This window comes from Ornithorhynchus anatinus, chromosome 3, assembly GCF_004115215.2.
Source record: "Ornithorhynchus anatinus isolate Pmale09 chromosome 3, mOrnAna1.pri.v4, whole genome shotgun sequence".
Taxonomy (NCBI): Eukaryota; Metazoa; Chordata; class Mammalia; order Monotremata; family Ornithorhynchidae; genus Ornithorhynchus; species Ornithorhynchus anatinus.
In genome coordinates, this window is record NC_041730.1 from 15,557,476 (window position 1) to 15,574,059 (window position 16,584).

General features: G+C 40.4%; 1 protein-coding gene across 3 annotated transcripts in view; it reads right to left on the reverse strand.

Annotated features, from left to right (window-relative positions):
* RTN3 (reticulon 3) overlaps window positions 1–16,056 on the reverse strand; it is a 50,018-nt gene extending 33,962 nt beyond the window's left edge. The window contains exons 1-2 of one of the 3 annotated variants that reach the window (XM_029059690.2): window positions 15,758–16,056; window positions 4,781–4,837 (exon numbers count right to left, since the gene is read on the reverse strand). In XM_029059690.2, coding sequence (XP_028915523.1) covers window positions 4,781–4,837; window positions 15,758–15,899 — 199 coding nt within the window. In that variant the 5' untranslated portion in view covers window positions 15,900–16,056. The remainder of the gene's footprint in view (window positions 1–4,780; window positions 4,838–15,757) is intronic. The other 2 variants (XM_029059693.2, XM_029059694.1) reach the window with 2 other exon arrangements.
* Between the last annotated feature and the right edge of the window lie 528 nt (window positions 16,057–16,584).

Consider the following 16,584-nt stretch of genomic DNA (forward strand, 5'->3'; position numbering starts at 1 on the left):
TCATTTACCTCATCTGTAAAATGGAGATTAAGACTGTTAGCCCCATGTGGGACCACCTGATGACCTTGTATCTACCTCAGTGCTTGGAATAGTGCTTGGCACATAGTAAGTGCTTAACAAATACCAACCGTATTATTATTATTGTTCAAAACCTTGAGGTGGCTTAAAAATCCCGCTCTCTTATATTCTCCTGAAGAATTGAAAAGCCATCATTTAGGGGTACAAGTCTTATTTATACAAGGGAATACTGAAATTACAAGCTTTATTCCAGGTTTCCTGTCGGCCAGCGGATACATCCAGTTGGTAACAGAAACTCTATCTTCCTTTCCACAGTAACTACCAAAATTGGCATTCACTTAGAAAAAACACCAAGATAAAACTCAACTGTAAAAGGCAATGACTTCAGGGAACATTTTCGACTAGAAAGAGTAACAAAAACAATTCACTCTGCACAAAAGGCAATCTAAAATCATATTTTATATTCTCATGACTGTTTCTGCATTTTAAATTTGTGAGGCAAATTAATGCTACATGGCATATTCTGGAGAAACCTGGCTCACAGATAATGTGGCTTTCTCCCTCTATTCAGGCATATGGGAAAATCGTAATGGAGCTTAAAAAGCCTTCATTTTACTGCTTATAATCTGTACATCAGAAGTTCTTAACCAAAGTTGAAAAGTTGCTTAGTTGGGCTGCACCAGACCACTTGACCAGGTTTAAAAGTGCTTAAATATGGGTATATTTGTTCCTTACTCTTATCGCTCTGGTCTATATAGGGAGATGTCTTTATGATTTTATCTTGACCCCACCAACCTGAGATACTGGAATTCCAGGATTAATCCCCACAGTAAATTCTAGTTTATGGTAAAACTTGCCCAAATACTTGGCTAACATAATGATGAGGCACAACACAGGAGCAGCAAGTCGCTAATTTAACTTTCTACATTTTCAGGAAACAACACAAGATGAAATTGGCTACTGGTGTTTCAAAGGAAAGTTCTAACCATATTTCTCATAATCAATGAACAAAACCAAGAGAACAGATTTAAATAATAGTTCTTTGGTTCAGATAAATTAGGAGATTAATTTTAAGAACTCACATCAATCTTGCAAGATTTGTAAATGATTTAACCTCCTTTTAAGTTCTCCACTTTTAATAAAAGTGCCCCCTTATGCCTAGATTCCTTAATCTTCCCTCTTTAAACTTTCCTCAGTTTGTCTTTTGCAAACCCGGAATGCACAGATTAAGGGCCAATGTCTGAAAATTACTGAAACAGGCATCCACTTGGTTCAATCCAGATTAAGAAACTAGTAAACAGAAATAAATCTGTTATTCTACTTCATCAAGGGCAGCATTTCCATAGGGTGAGTGGCGTAGGATGTCATAGCTAACACTTGACACTTGATCAATTAATTTAACATTGCCACATACATTTGAACACACACCCACCAAGCTCTTGAAAAAAACACTCAAGCATAGGTTTCCCTACACGTGAATTTTTTCTAATTTACATAACAAGAAGGAAAGACGAAGTTGAAGCTAAATAACGTGCAAAGCAGTATCAGCAATTTCAGCCACAGCATCAAAATAGGAAGTTAGCCAGCAGACACTTTGCAGCCAAGATGGGTCCTAAACAAAGGGTTTCTTTTGAACAAAGAAAAATGTTGTTTTTGTAAAAAGGCTGTAACTGGCTAAAATACTTTTTCCCTAAATGCCTGCCCCAAAATCCTCAACACTGAAACTTCCTATTCAGGGTGTCTATGTATTACATTGACGAGACTGAATCCGCAGACATCCAATGAAGCGAATGTGCTTCTGGTACTGCACAATAGGGCTGTTTCAATTTGTTTTCCCCCTCATTTCTTCCCTAAGATTCTAAAGATGAAATCATTCATAGTATTCTTCCTGATTCTGCTTTTAGTGAAGGCAGAACATCAGGCTTGAACAAGGAAATCTAGGGAGAGCTTATACTTATTTCTAACACGGGATATCCCTAAGTACAAATTTACTGAATAGAACACAAGTTCTTAAGAAAAATCATGGTAATATGATTACAGCCAAAACTTCATGCTCCATTATTCCTTTGCTTTTAACCTTTCAAAAGAAAGTAACAGCTTCTCCAGATAATCACTAGGAAGAAAAGGGTGCTGGACATGATTCAGAAATGGGGGCAAAGTCTGAGCTTGTGGCTAACCACTTTTGGAGAAGAATCTCTCGAGATTCTCGAGAGCCTCTAGACTGAAGTGTGAGTCACTTCACTGATAAAAATCCTTCCCACCTCTTAGATCCCATAAATGCAGGTTTTAATGAATTGCACTTGGAAATTGAACAGATGTTACATTCATAAACACCTTAATGCCAAATTGGCATTATTTGTGGATGGAAGCAGCGTGGCCTTGTGGATAAAACACAGGCCTGGGAGTCAGAGAACCTGGGATCTAATCTCAGCTTTGTCACATCTCCTGTATGACCTTGGACTTAACTTTTCTGTGTCTCAGTTCCCTCATATGAAAAATGGGGATTCACTACCTGTGCTCCCTCCTACTTCAAATGTAAGCCCCAATGTGGGACCTGATAATCTGGCATCTGCCCCAGCACTTAGCACAGTGCTTGACACATAGTAAGTCCTTAACGAGTACATTATTATTTTCCTTTGAAAAATGAACACTAGCAGATAGTTGGATCCATAACTCATATATCACCTACCACTCCCATAGCTCCAGCAAAATGAAAGCATAAATTCACACAAATTTGTGTCTACAGTTCACAATAAATTGTGAAATTAAAAACTGTTTTGGGTGGATTTCAAATTAGAAAAAAATCTACTTTTTCTCTTCTCCACTCTCCATTAGTTTAAAAAATCATCAAACCTGGAACCTGCTATGGGTATGTCTTTAGCCAGCTGCTGCCAGTTATCTTCTCATCAATAAACATGTTTAGTGAGGTTACTCATACACAGGACAGCATAGGCATGCACAGCTTCCACTGGAAGAACTGTTCCTTTCCTCCACGCACAAAAAAAGTCCTGATGAAACTATGAGGCACGGATTTATGAAAAGGTATGAGATGACACTTGCAACAATGAGAACAGTGCAAAGCAAAATTTCCTTTCTGCCATCACCCCCTCAGATTCCACCAGTTAATTCTAGAGTATAAATTAAAAAATAACACCTTTTCAATTACATTATTTTATCACTGCAAAAAGAACACTGACCTGTGCAGAAGCAGTGTGGTCCAGTGAATAGCGCATGGGTCTGGGAGAAAAAGGATCTGGGTTCTAATTCCGGCCCTGCCATTTGTCTGCTGTGTGACCCTGGTCAAGTCACAACTTCTCTGTGCCTCAGCTAACATCTATAAAATTGGGATTAACACTGTGAGTCCCATGTGGGACATAAACTGTGTCCAACCTGATTAGCTTGTATCTACCCTAGTGCTTAGTTCAGTACCTGGCACATATTAAGCACTCAACAAATACAGTATTTTTTTTTTAATGCCAATCAATAGATTGTCTGACCTCACATCAGCAAATTGTATGATAGTAAGTAAACTGAGTGAAAATTATGCTATTCTTTTCACCCCATATGGGCTTTATTCTCCAAAAGATAATTAGCATTTCTAAGGCATCAACCAAACGGACTTCCAACCTACTGAATTTCACCTGGGATAAAACCTAGAGAAAATAAAAATGTATTTCATTCCCCTTAATAATAATTGGGTTTTTTTAAACAAAAAATGGGTCTTTCACTGATCTTTATAGGGCCCACAACAGCAGTAACAATTATAATCATTATGGTGCATGTTAAGCGCTTATGTGTCAAACACCAAGATAACCAGGTCGGGGCTCACAGTCTAAGTAGGAGGGAGTAGGATTGAATCTCCATTTTACAGATAATGAAACTGAGGCACAGAGATGTAAAGTGACTTGCCCATGATGACCCAGCAGACCAGGAGAGTGGAGCAGGGATTACAACACAGGTCCTCCCAGTGAAGCAGCAGCTATTCGAAGAAGTCAGTGAAATTTTAGAAAATTGTGAATGTTGTGGGGTTCCTAACCAAGAATTGTTAAACTGTCCCCTCCATACAATGTTTAACATACCTTTTATCTCTGATATTTTGAATCACTGGGTTTTCATTTTCACTCTGATATGGACTACATTCTTTTTTCCCCATTCTACATCACATTTTTGGAAATGTTACCACCACCAATTCTCCTCCCTACTGACGGCCAGATTGAAAAAAGGCAAAACTACAACAATCTCTAGGTCAGCAAGTCCTGCTGGTTGGTTAGGGATTCTTGCTTCAATATTCTAAGCTTTCCTGAGTGGTTCAATCTAAGGGCCCTTACAAGCAGGCTGATGATATTTAATAAACTGTCTTCCTCATTGGCAATGGAGGTAAATTTGCATCTTTCTTTTCCAAACCCTTAGTGTCTCAGTAACAGTTACACAGCAATGAGTGTCGCAGTTCGATCGTTCTGAAATTCTGAATATTCTGGAGGTCTGTGTTTTTTCTGAAGATATTCCCACTTGGCCCATGTTTTAGAGGACGGTTTGATTTTACTTCTTCAACAACATAAAAGTAAACCCCTGAAAGAAACTCAAATCTTAAATTTTTTAGATAATAGATCAGATCCTGAGGAATTTATACCCAAGAGTTTACTTGAACTGGTTAGAAATTCATGTTTTTAGGGATGTGGAGAAAACCTGCATCACATCCCCAGTTACAGCCTCTTTTGGAACATTTTTCTTTTATTAATGCACAAGAAAAAGACAGACTTGCCTTGGGAGGTCGAAAATATAGATACAGGCTGAGAGGAAGAAGAAGAAACAAAGGAATCTGAAAGAAAATATACAGGATGAGAATTTGACAACCTCACACAGGAAAAATATTGTTTACCTTTTGGTTAAGAATCTTTGACTTTTTCAGCTTTTAACCGGGCCACTATCACTCATCTTCAAAGGAAGGAAAACACTACTCAATTTTCACTCACCTGGAAGCAAAACCTCATTTTGCACTTCAAGAACTTAATGGGAATAACCATTTTGCTGAATATTCTCATGACTAAAGGAGAAAAAAGAAAGAACTTGTGTCCCCAAAAGTCCACTTCCCTGATAACAGATGGTTCTACTGTTACTTTTGTGGGGGGTGGGGAGGGGGGGAAGAAGAGTTTCATATTTATTCAGACAAGTCAGTTTTCAAATGTATTCACTTTTACTACTGTAGGTACTTCACAACCCCTCCCCCCTCAAGAATGGTTGTTCATGAGTTTTTTAAAACCCCGACAGTAAAATTGGAAAACTGAATAAATTCAAAAAAACCAAACTACAAATCCAATGCCAAAAATTAAAGAAGGATGGCAAAAGGAAATAACTTCCTTCCAATTTATGAACTCTCTACGCTTCATCCCTTCCAACTCTTTCACAGTGGAAAATTTTAACACGAAAGCATTAACTATGAAAAGTATTCTTCCAATACACAGCACAGATAACGAGTCATAGTAAGTTGCATCAGAGGCCTGTTTGGGGTCTTCTATTTATAGAAGCACATTATAGGGCATTTTATTTTATTCTTTAGGCTTACTCCCGCATCGTACATTTTACCCTTTCAAACACTATCAAAAGTAAGTGGTCAATAAATACCACTATCAAATGCCAGCTGTTCTTTCAATGAAGCCAGTTACTGTATTAACTATAAGACTATGCTTCAAATAATTCTCCGTTTATATACTTTTCAGCCCCTAGATTCTTACAGACCATACATTTCTCCACATACAAAGCCCTTCTAAAATTTCTACATCCTCAAGAAAGTTTCCCCACACCCCAAATTCTGTCAAAAATTGCATTTACCCATATAAGTATACTCAACTGTGTACTCAGCCACTCATCCTGACATATTCATCCCATTACTTGTTTTATCCTTGTTCTTGCTTTGGCTCCCACTACTTGTAAATCACTGATTTCTGCCTCTCTCCCTCATTATAGTGTCCAGTTCTTGAGGGTAGGGACAGTCTTTTGACCCTGATGCACTTTCCCAAGGGTTTAAGTGTACGATGTTCTGCGCTTACACAATAAATACCTCTGATTAACTGAAGGCATGCTGCAATAAATTATTACAAAAGAAACATATTTTCTATATTCTTAATTAGGCTTGTTTCTACTTTGTCATCAGCTGAAAAGAACAGATTAAATATACTGATAAATAACTTTATGAACAGGTTAAAATACATCCACTATGAGGAAGAATTACTAATCATGGTTATCCAATTTGAATGACCTATTTTGTTCTAATGTACTCTCCCAAGACCTTAGTACAGAGCTCTGCACACAGTTAAGTGCTCAATAAATGCGATTTATTGACAGAAGAGTCTGTAGCTTGGATGGATCGATCACACTTTACTGGGATAAACTATAGCTCGATTTCAATGAAATCAAAACAAATCACAAAAAAATGGACACATTCATCTTGTTTTCAGTTCTTTGTTTCTGTTTCAGTTCATTCTGTTATCTGGTTTGCTTTAGGGCAAATTCAAAAATACTCCTGTTTAGTACAATGCTCAGCACTTAGCGTGTTGCTCTGCACACAGTAAACACTTAATAAACACTACAACCATTACTGTTAATTTATTTCCTCCATTGACCTTCATACAGGGCTTTTGTTTTGCTTTTAATAGCCAAGCTATTTGATTAAAGCTTCTTCCAATCCACAAGAAAGTTAGAATTTTAATCAAGTTTATCTGAAACCAAAATCAGGGGCTAAGTTAACAATGAAACATGTCTAGGTCCTTGCTCTTATTTTTTCTTCTCTAATACTGGACTGGAAGCTAAATAATGGACAGAGTCATTGTTAAACAATGCACTAATTTATTTCCAATTAGGCGCCATTTCTTTTGTTTACCTTCAGTCACCTGTGAATGCCTTTCTTTTATGCCTCTCCTTAACAGTCACAATTATATGTCAGTTTTGGGTTTTTTGGGATTTTTTAATAATTTGTTTGACTTCTGAGTTTTCAACATGGTTTACTATAGCATTTTTACTCAAGAGCACTTTAAGCCATAATTTTTAATGGCAATCTTCTGAGTCAGTGTTTGATCTCAAACTGAACTAATTACATTTAATTCCCAACTGGGATAATGGCCAGCTGCACCCAAAACTCAGTAAACAACAATATATGTGCCATTTACTGTCTATATAATCAGCAGCAAAACAAGCAAAAAGATTTCAAATCACATACAACAAAACTGAAGTACTAAATATATCTGTAGACTAAACTCTAAAAATAATCCCCTTTTAAAAATTTTAACTCTAGTATCCTTACACCTGGATTTTCAATGTCAAGGACTGGTGATTTCCAGAGGTCAAATAAGGCTTTGGTCAGATGTGCAAGAGGTGGAGGAAGTAAAGATCCATTTCACTTCATCTTTTAAATATGAAATGGTCAAGAGGATAATCTCTTCTGCTTTTAAAGAATGCATCTGAAAAAGGGTTGCTGAAAGGAGTTATCTGCTTGTCCACAAAATGCAAAGAAAATTTGTTTGGCTATTTTTAGTCAGTAGGGAGAGCCGGGCTCAGAGTTGTCATTCCAGGCTTTGATCCCTCCAGCTGACAATTGCTGGTGATTGGCAGGTGGGGTGAAAGTGGTGGATTTTTTTTGTTTCTTTCATTATTAATCTGAACCTGCATGACTATTTCCAAACATGACTCTTCTAAAATACAGGCTTCTAAATCTCGGTTTAACTAGCGGCTTTCATTTATTTCTTGCAGCACCAAGAACCATTTACTAGATTAGTTCCCTAACCGAGTGCTTTGTAAAAAGCTACTGCCTGTTGGGAAAATATGCATCAGATTTTTGTTAGCTATAAAACATAATAAAACAGCTTCTAAAATGGGTATATCAGAGTGAATGCTACCTATTCCCTTCACGTTAAACTGGGTTGGTAAATTTTATGATAATCTCTTGCATGAAGTACAATAAATATCAAATACAAGAGGCCCAAGAGGTCTCTTTAGTTCTGCAAGAGAAACAAAATTAAAACACACAGGTAAATAAACCTGAAACCATATAAAACTGGGGGGCACCCACTGATTTATATTACTCAGGGACACCCACTTCCAAAAATAAGGCACTTTATATAGTTAAGCAACAAGTCCTGGATTTTGAATTCCGTCTGGCCTAAGGATTGGAACGTCTAACATTTTTTAAAGAAGGTTTGAGATCCTACCTGAATCGATTAATTTGGAAATTCATCTGCAACAAGTAATGAATTCTGTCCTAAACATTCAAATGGAAAATAAACAGGGACAAATACATATTGAAGAAATCAGCCTAGCAAACACCATGATAGTATATTGATTAATACGGTTACCTGGTTCTTTACTGTGCAACATGCCTATTCAAGCCACTGAAATAATGTGAAGGTCTTCAAATGATGCAATCATAAGCAGTGCTGACTGCAACTAAACATCCTTTCAGTAAGCAGACTTTTCGAAACTTTCACACAATAGCACAATGACAAACGGCTTCCCTTGTGGCAGGTTTGATCAGATAAGATGAAGTGGCAGATCGCCAGAATTTCCCACTGTCAACTGCTGCCTGAGAGATAACCTGAAATGCGTAATGCGTACTCTAAATAGAAAGCTTAGGGTCATTTACTTTTCTAAAATCGCACAATAGGTACTGTCATCAAAATGTCCACGTTTTCTAGGTGGAAAAAAAAAAGCATTAATTGCCACACTTGAATACGATGTATGTGTAATAGTTGGCTCTTTCTTACTAATTTATGTATTTCAGATGTTGAGTTAAACTTTTATTCCTTTTATCAATCATATTCACTGAGTGCTTACTATGTGCCAAGCACTGTGCCAAGCACTTGGGAGAGTACAACATAACAATAAACCGACTCAGCCCCTGGCCACAACGATCTCACAGTCTAGAGGACCTGGTCAGAATTGCTAGCATCTTGAACCTAAAAATTAAGGTTACAGCAAAGTTGATTTCGACAGGTCAAGTGATTCCTCATCTCACAAAATAAGACCTGTGCTAGACTCAAATCATGTTTCAGAATTCTCTCCCTAAAAAAAAGTACTGCAAATGGATTGTTCGTGGTACCAACTTCTTTACAGGGTTCCATGATGATTAACTGCCCCTGAAAGTTTTTGAAGAAGGGGAAAAATGTTCATTTTTACAGTTTTAAACATCCGGGCAGATAACTAATTTTAATGTTTGGCCTGGGTGGGGGTGGGGGGAGGTGTGGTTCTGATGTGAGTTATCTAGCAAGTGCAATATTTGCCAATTAAACCTATAAAATGAGATATCCTTCAAATGGCCATGAATGCCTTGTGTTCATATTACAATTTTAGCTAATTTCTTTAATCGTGTTTTCCAGATCACAAACATCACAATCACGTGGTACCATACCATTTTTTGTAGATTAAATTGTCAGTAATAAGGGGCACATTAATAATACCATCCCAGCAATACTGCTGTACACCCTTCCCTCATTTGAGAGGCGGGGTATTCACTCCTCAATGGAGAAGCCAGAAGTGGTCACTTGATTGACTGATCGCCTGTTCACCAGGGAGTAGGGGTACAGTTAATCCCCCTCCATTAGGATTGGATTAGGGGGGTTCTTCTACACTTATCTCTCACTCTCAATGACTTCTTAAAATCACACCTCCTCTAGGAGGCCTTCCCTGACGAAGCCCTCTTTTCCCTACTCTCTCTCCCTTGTGCATAGCCTATGCCCTTTTTAACATTTGATGGTCACCCCTCCCTCAACTGCACAATATTTATGAACACATCTGTAATTTATGTATTTATAATATTGTGTCTCCCGCTCTGGACAGTTGGCTTCTTGCAGGCAGGGTACACGTTTACCAACTCTGCATTGCACTAGGAGCAGCAGCATGGCACAGTAGATAAAGCATGGGCCTGGGAGTCAGAAGGTCAAAGGTTCTAATCCCGAAAGTCATTTCACTTCTCTGGGCCTCAGTTGCCTCACCTGTAAAATGGGACATTTTGGGACATGTGGAACAGGGACTGCATCCAATCCCATTCACCCCAGGGCTTAGAACAGTGCCTGCTACATAGTAAGTGGTTAACAACAATTATTATTACTCTCTCAAGCTAAGCTTAGTATAATGCTCTGTACATAGTACACACTCCATACCATTAATTGATTGTACTCTCCCAAGCTAAGTTTAGTGTAGTGCTCTGAACACAGTAAGTACTCAATAAGTACCAATGACTGATTGACTCTACTTTCCCAAGAGGTTAGTACAGTGTTCTGTACATGCTAAGCACTCAAATATCATTGAGTGGCTATCTGAACCATCAGTTCTCCTATAAAGAAGACTTTCAGCTGAGAAGGCCACAAGAATAGTTTAAATGATTTCAAGTATTAGGAAGAAATGCAAATAAACACTACACAATATTAAACAATGTGTGGAGAGAATGAAAGAATTTCTAAAAAGAACCCCCCAAAATAATTAAGTTTTATGGAAAGAAAAGATGGCCAAAAATGGCAACAAAATTGGTTTTAAAAAAAAGACTGTGGCCAAGCTGCATTTGCCTGGAGCTGATTTTAACAAGGAAGACGCAACCAGACGCAACCATAGTTTATTTTGGCATTGTGGTTCTAAACGTGAATCACAAATACTAGTCAAGATACGGAATTTCACAAGATACATAAATATACTTTATAAAGCAAAAGGAATGTCTTTTGGCTTACATTAAAGATGACAGACTCCCCTAAAGTTATAGTAACGGCAGCTATACTATATATAGTTGCTTTGTTTATTCTGAGAATTATACTCACATCTGAGTTGTTCTACTTCACCCCCATTATCAGTACCTTCACCTTTGGCAAAAAGACAAAATTCCACTAAGTCATTTTACACTATGGATCTCATCCTTTCTTCTCACAAATCCATTATAATGGTAAAGTCTGTTTTTACAATACACAAACACACTGCACAGCAAAACTGGCCAGAAAAGCCAAGAGACCCAGCTACCAGATCCTACAATTCCTTGTTCTGTACTGCTGGAAGGACTCTTGTTTCTAAAATTCACACCAGACAGGTCAGGTAAGGAAGGACTGTACCCTGCAGAACACTAGTTATTTTTGAATCTCCAAATCAACAAGACTTTGAGGGCATGTGTGTAACTGAAGGTTGATTACATCACACACACACAAAAACAATTCTCCCTTTAGGTTGTTCCAGAAAGGTGTGATGGAATACAAAGGGAAATCCATCCTGACTTTTCTGGCTGATTCAATCTTGAGGAAAGGGATTACAAGGCAGGATTCAATGAGGGGAATGTAGAAGATTAAGAGGATTCTAAAAAGATAAAACCCACCCCATCCCTTTTTGAAAAGCATCTGAATTAGCTGTGGACAAGGATGCTATTTACTATGTTATCATAGCATGTGAATCCAATGCTACAGGATGTATGTACATTACACAAAAGGTTATTTGAGACCAACAAAACCAACTTCATCTTACTTCCATGTAAGCTGAAGCCCAGGGTATTACACAGTATAAGTGTCGTGGAGACCATTTTGCAATGAGGAAGAGTTTCGGTAATAAATTGATGACTGTACACTCAAGCATCTTTAAATGCAGGGTAAGCTTTTGTGCAGTACTGAGGCACAGATCTAAAAATAGAAATGGCATAGAGAACACAAACTAACTGTTTGAAGAATTCAGATGTATCTCCAGATACAGTACATCTCTATAGACATATATGTTTCATCTAACACAGAATAACAGCTCAGGGAACCAGGAAGAAATTGAATTTATTTTAAACTTAGTGGTGAACATCACAGCACTCGTGTCATCATCATCATCAATGGTATTTATTCAGGACTTACTGAATGCAGTGCACAAAAATAAGCACTTAGAGTACAAAAGAGTTGGTAGACATGTTCCCTGCCCACATTGAGCTTACAGTATACAGGGGGACCCGGTCACTATAATTTATAATATATTATTTACCGAGATGCACATACGTGCTGAGGGCAGGGTGCATATCAAATACTCAAAGGTCACAGATCCAACCACACAATCAGGACTGTGAACTTGTTGTGGCCAGGGAATGTGTCTGTTTATTGTTATACTGTACTCTCCCAAGCGCTTAGTACAGTGCTTTGCACACAGTAAGCTCTTAATAAATTCGAAGGAATGAATGAATGAAATGAAGCCAGGGAAAAGAGGGCTTTATTGGGGAAAGCCTCTTGGAGATGTGACCTTAACAAAGCTTTGAAGATGGGGAGAGTGGTGGTCTGGCATATATGGAGGGGGAGGAGGTTCCAGACTAAAGGGAGGATGTGGGAAGAGGGTCGGTGGCAAGATAGACAAGATGTAAACACAATGGGATTATAAAGAATATTCATTTTTATAAAGTTTTGTGTATATAAGGAGCTATTGGGAATATATAATAATTATATTTATTAAAAGCTTACTATGTGCCAAGCATGGTACTAAGTGCTGGGGAAGGTACAAGCTAATCAGGTTGGACACAGTCCATGTTCCACTTGGGGCTCAAAATCTTCAACCCCATTTTGCAGTTGAGGCAACTAAGGCCCAGAGAAGTTCAGTGACTTGCCCAAGATCACACAGCAGACAAGCAGTGAAGCCAGAATTATAACCCGGGTTTTATATGAATATGGACCTATGTTTTTCCCCAAGGACTACGTTCTAAAGGGACGAAGCTTCCAAATGACTGAAAATAGGATGTTCTTAAAATATGAATTTTTTTAAAACTGACAATTTAAAACAATTATAAGCAATTTTTTGCTTATTTTTCCACTGTCAGAGGCAAACTATGGTGCGCTTCCACCACAGGACAGCTGCTAGATCTAATACTAATGATGATTCCAGAAATATGGTCAAGAACAGCTAGGACAGAAGGGAAATGTAAATTATGTCATCAAATTTATATTTCTTCCCAGAGTTTATCTGCTTTGTTTTGGAAATTAATCTGTCCTAAGTAGACATCCCTTGCCCCCCAGCTATTAATATTTTGGTGTGAGAGGGAAAACTGTATATAAATGCATATCGACCCTAAAGTTTTATTTTAATGTTAGGTCTAAATTTTTCATGTCTACTGCCAAATTGCTTAAAACTTTGGCACCGAGTTTGTTCTGTAAATCAGAGGTTCTGTTCTGCGCAATTGCCTGGTTACGAAAAACTCACTGTAGAAGCCATGTCTTGACCAATACCAGGCACATGTGCAAAAACATTTCTCTGACATTGCATTACACTCTTTCCAAATAGAAGTGTGTTGTTAGAAGAACATTCCCAATTCCCTAACAATGTTCTATCCAAAATGTACAGTGAAAGCACACATTAAGGAAGAATCAAGTGTACAAAGGTTTGATTCTCCGAACCATGAACCAAATCACAAATCGCAAGTGAAAAGAAATTGGGGCACGTAGGCCTTAGAAATTGGGTGGAGTGCACACCTCACAGAGATACCGAGGATGATGATCTTCACCCAGAAGGGTAAAAAAAAAAAAAAAAAAGAAAGAAAATTGGTTAGCAATATTTAATGCCCTCTTTTTAGAGCTAGCCAAAGAATAGATTCAAAGAGAAAAAAAGCAGAGTTAAAATAGGCTCTTGTGAATTATCAGGTTCTTTTTCGATTTAGAGTTAGCCACAGAACACGTATTTCATATTTGCTGCCTCATTCCTTTTCCAATCCAGATAACCCTTGACCCAGAGAATGTTACCTAAGCTCAGTTGCACAGAACCACAAAAATAATAAGGGGCACGACATCCAGAATCCTAAAAGGGCTTAAAAGTCCTATAACAGGTGGAAATGGCAGAAAATCATATATGCCACAGAATATATGCCTACAACAAACCACACTGATAGTTCTTTTCTTAATGCATATACCCCAAATGCCAAGGAGAAAGAAGAGTAAAGAATTATTTGACAAACCAAACTCTTTATATTAATTTTGAATGGAAAGATAAAAACGTCTGCCTTGGACACAGCTTAAAACCTTTAAACAAAAACAAATAAGGCTTATTGTGTTGTTTTCTTTTCCCTAAGAGGCTCAAGTCCCTTTAAGAACCATCACCTGCCTGGGTTGCCTTTTTTTTTTTCCTTCTGAGGAGGCATCTGCACTGCAGATCTCTGCACAAGGGGAGCTTGCCAGCCAGCTCCCACCACCAAGCAGACATGTATACAATGGAAACTAAAAAAGGCCCTGCTGCTTCTCTCCATGTCATTCAGAGGAAAAGAGAAGGGGGCTTCTCTTACTAAACCAGACCTTGCTTTGTTCCCATTCTGCCCCTTCACCCTCCCTTCAGAACCCTCCCTTTTGTTTTACTGCGATGGAAAATACCCTACCGAAAACACGATCAAATCGATGCATCTTTTCCATTTGGTACTATTACCTATCACCACTCCCTATAAAAATATGCAACTGCTTTATGCGGTAACTCCTGTAGCGAGATAAGGTACCCTCCTGTCTCTTCTCGATGGCGAATAGCAAAGGGACCGGTCACGTTGCAGAAGATGGTGAAATGGATCCATCTTGCACCAACCAAGAACTGCCTCCTAAATCTTCCCTGAGACATTACGGACAATCCAGTTGCTCCAGAGTCTCTTATACAAGAACTATTGCAAATATCAGACATTTCTGAAACGAATCTACAAATATAAAATAAAGGCACAAGAAAAACCAAAGTGTTAAAAATGTGGGGTCCGCCTGAAATTATATAAAGCCTTCTCCCTCCTCTCCATTATAAGACAAAAACACAAAAATCCTACATTTAGAGCTCTCCCCACTCTGTCCCCCACCCCCAATCGCCATTTGGTAAATTTCCTTCCTATTCATCCTCAACTAATTTGGCCCCCACCCCTTCGAAATCTTAGCCAGCGCTATTTATTTTAGCCAGACCGACCCCAGCAGTCTTAATTCCCCTACCAACCCCACTCCTGAATTTTCTCAGCAGGTCTCCAACTCCATCAAAAGCTTTTTCTGCCTCCTAATCGCAGCCCCTCCCTCCCCCAAACGATCCTTCTCCCCTGCCATTTCGTGGGCGTCAACTCCCACTCCTGGGAGCCCCCCCTTCCCCACCTGTTCCCTTCACAACCTGTTAGAGGAAAATAAAAATATCTTGTTTTTTCCCTCGTCACTTCTGCCGCTTCCCCTGCCTCCAATTCCCTCCACCCATCACACCCCTTCCCCTCTGGGCTCCCCCCAGTCTGGACCGTGCCTCAGTGGCAGGAGCCCGGGCTGGGGAGTCAGAGGTCGTGGGTTCCAATCCCTGCTCCACCTTTTGCCAGCTGGGTGACCTTGGGCAGATCACTTCTCTGGGCCTCACTTCCCTCATCTGTAAAATGGGAGGGGTGAAGGCTGCGAGCCCTACGTGGGACAACCTGATTACTTTGCATCCCCCTCTGCGCTTAGTACAAGCGCTTGGCAGGCGCTTAAATACCATCATTATTATTATTAACGCTACATCTGAGGGAAATTTGGCTTTCTGGTCTTTCGTCGTCGGTCCCAGACCCCTCCTCAGTTTACCCCCTTTGTTTCGACGGCCCCACCCCCATCTTTTACCTCACGATAGCGCCTTTTACCTCATCAGGGCCTTCCTAATGTGGTCAAGCTAACCCTGTGCCCCTTCACCCTGCTATTCCTCATTCAGCCTGGGTTTCCTGCACTCCCCATGGTGCCCCTCTCTTTCTCTCCCTTCTTCCCACTCCTCCCCGCCCTCCCTCTTCCCTCCCCGGGGCTCTCCTTACCCGCACAAGAGGAGGCGCAGCTCTTCCCCCCAAGGGCGGGGCAAACCCCGGGGCTGCTGCCCCCGCTGCCGGGCACGGCGGGGTCGGTCCCGGAGGAGGACGAGATGGAGGGAGATTGGGTGGCTGCCGCCAGATCGGCCATGGTCTCACGGACCCGAAGGGTGGGGACAAATAGGGGAGAGGGGAGGAAAAGACAAATGGAAGAGCGGCTCCACGCGTGGCCGTCGCTCGAAGGACGGACAGCGACTGACTGAACCTGAGGGGCGCGACGGCTCCGAAGGGCGGGAGAGGCGCAACTGCGCAGGCGCAGAGGCGGGCTGCGGACGCGCCGGAGGGGGGGGAAGCCTCCGCCCCCAGTGCGCAGGCGCAGAAACAGTTCCCCTCCGAGGAGAAGGGGAAGGGGCTCTCCGTCCCCACTACGCAGGCGCAGAAACAGTCTCCTCGGAGGAAAAGGGGCGGAGCCGCTCCGTCCCCCACTGCGCAGGCGCAGAAACAGTCCCTCTCGGAGGTAAAGAGGCGGGGCCGCTCCGTCCCCCACTGCGCAGGCGCAGAAACAGTCCGTCTCGGAGGAGAGGGGGACGGGTCCTCCGTCTCCCACTGCGCAGGCGCAGAAACCGTCCTCCTCGGAGGGAAAGGGGGTGAGGCCCCTCTCCTCAGTGGGTGGGGGTTTTTTTTTGACGAGTTTCGCCTAAGCGCTTTGTCTAGGCGGGCCTGGTCTATTCTCTGTTTCTCCGTCCTTGCTGGTTGGTTTAGAGTCGGGAGGGCTTTTTTTCATTCATTCATTCAATTCAATAGTATTTATTGAGCGCTTACTATGTGCAGAGCAC